At 39.8% G+C, this 9,320-nt stretch overlaps 1 protein-coding gene across 1 annotated transcript in view; it reads left to right on the forward strand.

Annotated features, from left to right (window-relative positions):
• The window catches only part of enpp1 (ectonucleotide pyrophosphatase/phosphodiesterase 1), a 30,985-nt gene extending 21,712 nt beyond the window's left edge, over positions 1–9,273 (forward strand). The window contains exons 19-23 of the mRNA XM_061051859.1: positions 1,146–1,287; positions 2,224–2,298; positions 5,926–6,058; positions 6,641–6,785; positions 7,003–9,273. Of these exons, the coding sequence (XP_060907842.1) occupies positions 1,146–1,287; positions 2,224–2,298; positions 5,926–6,058; positions 6,641–6,785; positions 7,003–7,155 (648 nt within the window). The 3' untranslated portion in view covers positions 7,156–9,273. The remainder of the gene's footprint in view (positions 1–1,145; positions 1,288–2,223; positions 2,299–5,925; positions 6,059–6,640; positions 6,786–7,002) is intronic.
• The last annotated feature ends 47 nt before the right edge of the window (positions 9,274–9,320 follow it).

Genomic DNA, 9,320 nt, shown 5'->3' on the forward strand with positions numbered 1-9,320 from the left:
TGAGGTTTTTGGTTTGGCGGGAGACTGGAAGAAGGTTGTTTAGTATGTGAATCTCTAAGCAGCTGTTACTCATCTCCTGTGTTCGTGTTGGCCTCGAACACTTCTTGTCTTTCTTTATTATGCGGTGGGAGCTTTAGTGTAAATCATGACCTCAGGCAGAGTGAAACATTCCTGGGAGAGTTTACACCATTCTGTCTGAATGATGGAGCAAGTGAGGATGTAGATTTGTTTTTCATTCAAGCTTTATACAAACACAGGCAAAGCTAAATGTGGCTTGTATTGTATCCCATGTGTTCACTTTGGTTTTGAAAGAATCACGTTTTAGATTGGATTATTTAATCTATTTCATGGAGTAGCATTCAGTATAAACCACATAAACACCCACAGAAAACTTCAGTTTTCTCAACACCTCAAAGTTACTACACTTTATGAAATGAATTAATCCATGAAACCATTGCTTGAGTAAACCTATATATACTTTTTTTAGGTTTGAAGTGACTGGTACAAAAAGTGTCGTTATTGTTCCAGGAGGTTGCCTCAGCTGGCATCTTTGACACAGGCTGCAGTGGCTGTAACTTCCTCTGAGGCCACAAACACTTTGAGCCTGTCAGTGAAAATATTGTAGTGTGTGAGCAAATAAGCTTGACGCACTGCCGTACCTTTTGATAAAGACTCAGAAGCTGCTCTCTGTGGCTGTAAGCTCTGTCTTAAGCTTCGGTTGACCTTCTGTTCACTGAGTCAAATAATCTATCCGTACGCTAGAAATTCACTGAGATGAAGAAGCGAGATTTAGAAATGTAACAACGATCATTTTCCTTGTAATATGAGCCAAACTCATTGTCACAGAAAAAGGTGGGAAAACAGAAGCCCTAAAATTGAATCCATCCATTTTCTAGACCGCTTATTCAGCTTGGGATTTTGGGGGGCTCGTGTTTCAGAAAATTCAAAATTTGCACAATTTAAATTAATTTTCATTTCCCTTTGGAATAGAATAGTTTGTTTTTTAAGAGCTCTGCAAATCAAACAGTGCAACGCCCTCACTGACCTGTACACACAGGCGAGTCAAAACCAAGCCAAAGTGTCTTACACAACCCTGGCCTCGTCCTGATCTGCTCTGCTCGCCACTCACTGCTTCTTTCTCACAGACCCCTGACAGAGTCCGACCCCTGAGCCCGGAGTCTGAGGCGTGCGTTCGTGCTGACGTTCGCATCCCACCGGTCGCCAGCCAGCTGTGCGTGCGCTACAGAGACAACCCTGATCTGTCCTACGGCCTGCTGCACCCCCCCAGTGAGTGTGTGTGTTTGTGTATGTGGTGGAGGGGGTCATGGAAGTCTTACCCCAGCCGGGGTGTTGAATTCAAGTTGACATTTTTCAGAGCTGCATTCTCATGTAGGAATGCACCAGTACAACAGCTAAGAGTGACCCATCCCCCATCATAGAGACTCTACAGATCTGCTCTATTCAGACTTCAGGTAGCTCCACAAAAGGTAGAGACAGACTGAAAGTGAGAAGAAAACACTCTCCAGCAGCTGTGACAAAGTTGGACTCACAAAGACGAAATATTTCTTCTGCTACTGACTCTTGTACAAATCTCTGAGTGTGATTTTCTGATTTGTTGTTTCTTTAGATGACGGTGCTGAAAGAACGACACATAAACATGAACCAGATGGATAGAAATAAGTGTAATAATCTGAGAATAGACTCCTTTATAAATTTAACTTTAAGTCAATGTAATGAGCTTTCCATTCTCTCCTTTTCTTGTGCACAAAGTTTTCCCTGATTGTGATTTGTGCATTCTGTTTCTTGTTAAGAACATGATTACTGTTTAATTTTAAGAGTCATTTTTCAAGCAAAAATGCTGGACACTTGCCTGGACAAGTTTTTTAAATGTGAGGTCTTTCAGAATATAGTTATATAGTTTAATATCATTTTAACTGAAATGAGTTTGTTTTGGACAGTTGATCAAACAAAACAAGATATTTAAAGACAACAGCTAGAACTCAGCAAAATGTGGTTTGCTGTGATTTCTGGCATTTGTGAACAAAATGATTTATACATTTTTTTAAATAAATAAAAACTCACAGCTCCACCAGGAAGGCAATCTTATTTTTAGCAATCATTCATGATTCCTTTGTTCTTAGTTTTGCAACATGCAGTTTATTTGGATAACACCTAAACCACAAACTCCTTCAGTTTTCCTCACCTTTCATTTTCTTCCTTCAGGTCTGAATCCCGACGGATACGACAGAGACTCTCTAATCACAAGCAACATGGCACCGATGTTCCCTGCATTCAAAGGTGAGTCTGACTTACAAATATTTATAGGTTTCTTGTAGAGGTGGGCGATATGGGAAAAATATCATATCACAATTTTTTTGGGCAAAATCACGATCACGATTTTATCACGATTTTTTTCATACTGTTCTTTAGACAAATTTGTAAGTTACTGACCAGTTCAACCAAACTTATTTCCCTGTAATGTTTTTAAATGCACAAAAACTGCGCTGACAAGTTTAATCTATTTGAAAAACATCTTTGTAGGAGGTCTGGAGGTCTCTCACCCAGAACATCTTTAGCAACAGAAATGTCTTTCCCTCGATTTGATCAATATTTATACACAATTTGAAGGTTTTCCTCACCACTTTGAAATTATGATTTAGTTATGTGTCCTCTTTTTATGTTCATCAGGAACACGCAGTGATGCATTCATGTAAAAACATTCTTCGAGTTCTTGTGTTTCTGTTCTATTTTAGCCCTGCAGAGTTCCTACAGCTGGAGCTTCATACAGGCTCTGCAGTCTTTGTTGTTTTTTTATGACATCATTGGACTTACTTTAGTTTAGTTTATATATAATCAAACATAATGTGTTCATTCTGTGACACATGATCAAAGTAAGTTTTACTGACAGAAGAGTTTAATTCATAGAGAGACAGACAGTCACCATGGTTACTCACTCTCACCTGCCTGCTGCTTTATAACATCGTTCAGCCTAATCCCTATAGGTTCCGTTATCACAACAGGTGAGCTTCGAGTGGAGAGGCTTGATAGTAACTTTTAAAAACTGAGAGAGAGCAGAAAACACCGACAGCAACATTTTAAACACCGGGGTTATATCTCCACTCACTGACTGTATGAGCTCCGCTCTGTCTGACTCTCTGCAGACTGTTAACGTCTCTCCGTGTCGCTATCTGAGATGTAGGCTAATCTTAACTGTGCAAACTATGCAGATAAGTTAACTGTTGCTCACAGCGTGTCGGTTTGGAAAAATATCAAAACAGTTGCATATAACTGAGATGGAGTTGTTTTTGCGGACTTTACTTTTAAGTTTTGTTTTCACCGCTGCGGAGCAAAAGAGGGGGAGACGAGTCTGTGTCAGAGCATAAACTGCAGCATGATAGAATAAACACATTAGCCCGGTTCTACGATCTCTCTGCTTTGGCAGATCGTCAGCAAGTTAAAATCCTTCACGGTCTAAGATCGTGATATCGCCCAACACTAGTTTCTTGTTTGTTTTTTTGTTTTTTTTTATTTCACCCAAAAATCTTGAAAAGGGAAAATCAAGGTGATGCATGTGTTAAAAAAACGTCATCACAGAGTTGTCAGGAGGGTTCATTAGCCGACTGAATGAGACCATTGAGGTGAATGAGAGCTGAACAATTGACTCACTGAGTGAACTGAAGAGACTCTCTGGATCAAAACTAGACATTAAGTCACGCTCTGTCCGATGTTTTACAAGAACAAGCTCTGATGAGACATTTTATTCAACTTCATACCTTCCAAAGCTTATTTTCTCAAAGCAGACTAAACAGTACTTTATGATGTTTTTATTTTTAAGTGTTGTATGAATACAGTTATTGTTATACCTTTGGTTCTTAAGTGTATAAAAGTCAGAAGATCTGACGCCTGTGATTATATCCAACTACAGTAGTAGTTAAGCTCATCCTGTAAAGTTTAAATGAAGGTTTAGTGAACTTCTCCAGAGTTAGTCCTCCAGTCATTCTCTGATAAACACCAATGCTGCCCGTAAGCAGGGGTAAAGGGTAAAGCTTTCTGGGGCCCAGTCTCATGGACGAGGGCAAAAAAAAACAGTCCATCCTAATTTCAAGCACCAATGACCAAATTTTATTTTACACCAAAATACTCAACATTACCTCTTAAAGCAACAAAAACACACACTCTCCTTATTGTTGTTTGTTTCAAAATATAAACCCCCTCTTAAAATGACACGAGACTCTTTTTGTAATGTTACAGACACAAGCGAGCTCAGTGAACTTAACTGTTATGATAGTTATGTTGACATGAGTATAGCCCATTTCAGGACCTGCGCAAAGTTAGGATGCCAGAAAAGAAAGAAGAAGAAAAGCAGGGAGCTGGCTCGGGCATTTGTTCCCAACAAGAACTTGTTAACGAGCGTATTTCAGCCAGCTCCAAAGGCTGATGGGAGCCAGGCAGGGGGTTATAAAAGTGAGGCAGGAGGCTAGCGCTAACAGTAATGATTAAATGTGCATACATTGGTTTGAATCCTATCCTGGGAGGGGCCATTCACTGGGCCTTTCAGCCATTTCTGCAGCCGGGCCTGATAAACACCCCAGTTTTTTTACTCAATGAGATTCACTTTGAATGTGCTTTAGTTTGTCATCTGACTGAAGTTGTTCGTCAGAGCAGGCTCCTGAAAATATACTCAATCTACCTACCTGAAAACATTTGTGTTTAAAATGATGTGAAAATGGGAGTGTGAGTTATGTCAGTGCTGTCCCTTCATTCTTCTGTGCTCATTCAGACTTCTCAGGTGATTCAGTTCAGGACTGAGTTTGTACCTGCAGACTGTAAAAAAACAGGATTACGTAGGTAAATGTGTCATGTGAACCTTTCTGAGTTTTTGGTGGCTTAACACTGTGGTATGCTCGGTTGCACTGATGAGCTGTTTTTTTTGTTGTAACTTGTTGAAGGTGTTTGGTGATTAATATATAAAAAAATCTGAGCGTTATGGACACGTTGCTCTGATTGTTTGTCCTCGGGGGCCACCCACACACACTACATGGAAACTCTCAATCACTAGAATGAGGTCCCATTGGAGGAAAAAAGATCCCCCTTACAAAAAAAAACAACTTTAGCTTGTGTATGTTGTAAGCCTGTTTCATAATCAGTAAACAGATGCTGCCCCCTGGTGGCAGGTCCCTGTGTTTACATGGTGTATAGTAAAAAAAATCATGATTCACAATCAAATAAAACACACAATTATTCATTAAAGAAGCCAAACAATTAAGACTGCAAAGAATGGAGAGATGATCAGCTTAGCATGGTTCCCTGTTCAGCTCTCTATAAAACATATCTGTACACATGAGGTGTTCCTGTGTGACACATAGGTTAAGGGTCAAGTTGCTTAGATGTCAATTTGTGCATTGTATCTAAACTTGTTCTGTAAAGTACTTACAATGCAATAAAACCCCCTTGTTTAGAAATATAGAAACATGCGGTTTAAACAATAGTCTGTACATGACATTAGATAACAATCCTTACATTACAATTCAGTCGACACATTAAGATGTACTTTTCATGCAGTGGACTTAAAATGAAGACAGCACCTTTAGGTACACAAACTAATTACAGATCTGACCAGAGTCAAATAAGAGTAAATATAAAGGTACAATAAAAGGCCGTTATGATGAGGTTTGTCTTGAAACACAGACAAACACTTAGCCCATGGCTCTTACTGTATTTCTGAAGTATTCACATAATAAAGTTTACTATAAAGTTACAGAATAATCATATTTCCAAGTGCGTCCTGTTAACCCTTACCGGTTTGAACTTGTAATGATGTGAACCTCGGCCTCTTCTTTTCACAGTCCGCACCATGGTGGACTGTGTTGTGTTTTACTGGAGAACTAAAGTGTTTTGTGTGTTTCTCCCCCTTGACCCTGACAGATGTTTGGACCCATGTGCATGATGTCATTATTCCACAATATTCACAACAGCTGAACGGAGTGAACATCATGACTGGGCCAATATTTGATGAAGACTATGATGGAAACATTGACGCACTCAAAGCAATCTCAGGGTAAGTGAGACCCCCCCTCCTCTGCCTTAGAGATCTTCAAGATGTTGCTCCCAGCAGTCTATTACATGATCATTTTTACTTCCTCTTATTTTCCTAAATAACTGAGACCTGGTAACATTCTGACTGTATGCAATTATACAATCAGACATCTGTAGTTTTAGTCTGTACGTCTAAATAAAGGCTCTGTATGTTCTGTTAAATAGTTACTAGTTGTTCCCCTTGTTCCTGTAGCATACAAAGAGAGGATATATTACTCGCTTTGAAACTTTAGCCTGCAACATTGATTTCTTGATAAGTTTTAAATCAAATAAAATGAAGGAACTTTTAAATGTGGTCTGTCTAATTGCATCATTTCCAAAGTGTTGTAATTGAACAATTTAACTTCACAGTGCAACTTCTTTGACTGGCAAATGTTTTTTTTGAATTTGAATTTTTTTTTGTCCTCTGTCCTCGAACGTCCAATGCTGGGGTTAAAACGTTTTGAAGATCAGGATTTCCACCTATTTAAAGTGTGACAAATCAGGTTTTCTGTTCACTAGTTTGCAGAGGTTTCTTAAGCCCTGTGGTCTCGTGTTTCTGCAGGAACGAGGCTCCCGTGCCGACACATTTCTTCGTGATTCTGACCAGCTGTGGGAACTCAAACTTCAGCCCCGTTAACTGTGAGGGTCCCCTGCAGGCCAAGGCCTTCATCCTGCCCCACAGACCCGACTACACAGAGCGCTGTGCTGTGAGTAGCACCATGTCACACACACACACACACCCCCCCCCCCCCTCTCCACTGATCTATCTGAATAAAGACAAAGCCTAACAATAAGTCTCATCTGATCAGCCGGCCTCTGTGGAAATCCTACAGTGGAATCAACTGAACAAACCTGTGAATTTTTTGTCACTATTCTTGGCGAATGTTTATTTTTTCTCTCTCTCTCTCTCCCTCCCCCTCACAGAATCGGGGCGATCTGGCCTGGGTGGAGGGCTGGCTGCACTTCCATGTTGCGCGGGTTCGAGACATCGAGTTTCTGAGCGGACTAAGCTTCTACCATGACAGGATATCAGTGGAAGAGACGCTACAGCTCAAGACTTTGTTACAGACTGCATAACATCAGAGTCATTCTCTAATGTAGCTTTAATCTGCAAAGGAAGCCATATTGATCTGCACAGCAGGCCTCTGTCCACGTGGACACAGTTTGACCCATCATCACTGGGTGTAGCTGTTGTACATTTCTTCTCTGTTCAAACCAGAAGGGTCTGAACATTAAATCCCTTCCAGATGTTTTTTTTTTTTTAATTGTTTGTATTTCCCAAATGTTTAAGTGTGTGAAAGCTGTTTATATACACATTCTTGATCATGTTTCTTAAGCACTTGATTCAGGAAAGTTCGTCTTTTTTGTATCCAGAGCTCTGAACCAAAGACGCCGTCACAGCTGCTGACCGGCTCCAAAGATTTTTTTCTCTGTTTGAAAATTTTGTCTAATAAAAGGGAAAAAAACTACTTTTATTGATTAAAGGAAATTATATATATATATATATAGACCACAGTGTTTTTTATTAGCAGGAGCACTTTAAGAAACTCAAAAATCTGGAGACAGTTGTGTCTGCTGTCGCGACATCTGGACAGCGCTGCGACAGCCTGGAAAACCCCACATACGAGAGTTTAAGAAAACAATTAGCATCACCTGTCTAACATTGCTGTTTCATGTTCATTGATTTATTTTTGTATTCTTTTTATACATCACCAATGTTGTTGGTAATTTGAAATGTGTGCTTCTGTTAATGGATTTTTTTGTGAGAATTGTATAATTTTGAATTGTTTGCAGAAATGTTTGTGTTCTGTGTGCATGGATGGATTACAGATAAATGTTCCCCTTCATAAAGACATAAACCCTTCCAGCACTTCAAACATAGCAGCGGGACACCCAGGCTGAAAGACTGAGTGTCTATTAAAGTTGTTTGTTTTTTTGTCTCTTTAAGGTTTTTTTGTGCATATTTGAAACCATTTGACATCTGTGTTTCAATATTGCCTCCTTGAGATCATTTTATGAGCTTTCATGGTCGTCTTGCATCCCTTTGTTGTCTTCATTTCTGTTTGTGGTTTTGATTTTCTTTGTGTCTGTTGTGTGTAGCTGTTGTGGTTTTCTGCATATTTGCCACCATTTTGGATCTCTTTGTAGTTTGTTGTCATTTGTTTTGTTTTTTCTGAAGCTGTGTCGTTTTGCTTCGAGGCCTTTTTAATCTCTTATCACGTTGTGTTACATAAGTGATTGTTTGTAGTTTTCTTCTCCCATCTTTCTTTCTCCCATCATGTGTCGTCATCTCTCTCTTCCTGGGGCCCGTTTCAGAAAGAAGCTTAAGCGCAAATACTGAGTTTGTTAACCCTGAAATGAGGGAAACTCTGGGCTTTCTGTTTCAGAAAGGGAGGTCACTCAAACCCGAGAAAGAGGGGTAACTCAGGCCTGTTTGAGAGAGGGAGGTAACCTTACCTCTGAGTCAGTTACTATGGTAACTGAGTCTGTGAACCTAACCTGGTCAGGAGCAGGTTTTCTTCAACAAACCCAGAGTTTCTCCCCGTCTCCTCCCTCTATCAGAGCCATAAACGCTGTTTCATGTTCTCATTCTCTCATTCAGTCTGCGTCACGCGTGTTAGTGAAGTTGTTTTATAGCGTATAAAAAGAACTATTTTGTCGAACATGTCTTTTAGTTGAGGAGCCTCGATATGAAGGGGCTGCATTTAGTTGTCTTTGTAGCTGTGTTGCGTCAGTGATTGTTTTATTCTGCTGGTCTTTTGCATCCATTTGAGCTGTTTCTTTATTTTTTAATCTCTTTAGTTTTCTTTCTGTTGTTACATTCTGCACGCAACAAAAAGAAAAACTCTCCGATGCGGCTGTTGATTTAAAAAAGTGCAGCTTAACGTCAGTTATTTGTTGTTCGAAAATCGTCAGTCTGTTTTCTCTGTGATCCATCCCTAACTGTGTGTGTGTGTGTGTGTGTGTGTGTGTGTGTGTGTCTGCAGCTTAATGTTTATTCTGGGATAAACACAGTCCCTGTTCAATCTTTTTATCTTTGCTGTAGAAGTTGAGGTCGGCACATCATCTGTGAAGAATGACTTCGACAGATTAAGGCACTTCCATTGTGTATCAGCTTTTTTTTTTCACAGCTTTGTCAGAAATGGCAGCTACAGTCCAACACACAATTTCATAAAGACAACTCTTCTACTCTGACCTTGTGGCTTGTGTTCTTTATTCCTCAGTAGTACACCTAGATTGGG

Source organism: Labrus mixtus, chromosome 12 (assembly GCF_963584025.1).
Source record: "Labrus mixtus chromosome 12, fLabMix1.1, whole genome shotgun sequence".
In the NCBI taxonomy this organism is placed as follows: domain Eukaryota; kingdom Metazoa; phylum Chordata; class Actinopteri; order Labriformes; family Labridae; genus Labrus; species Labrus mixtus.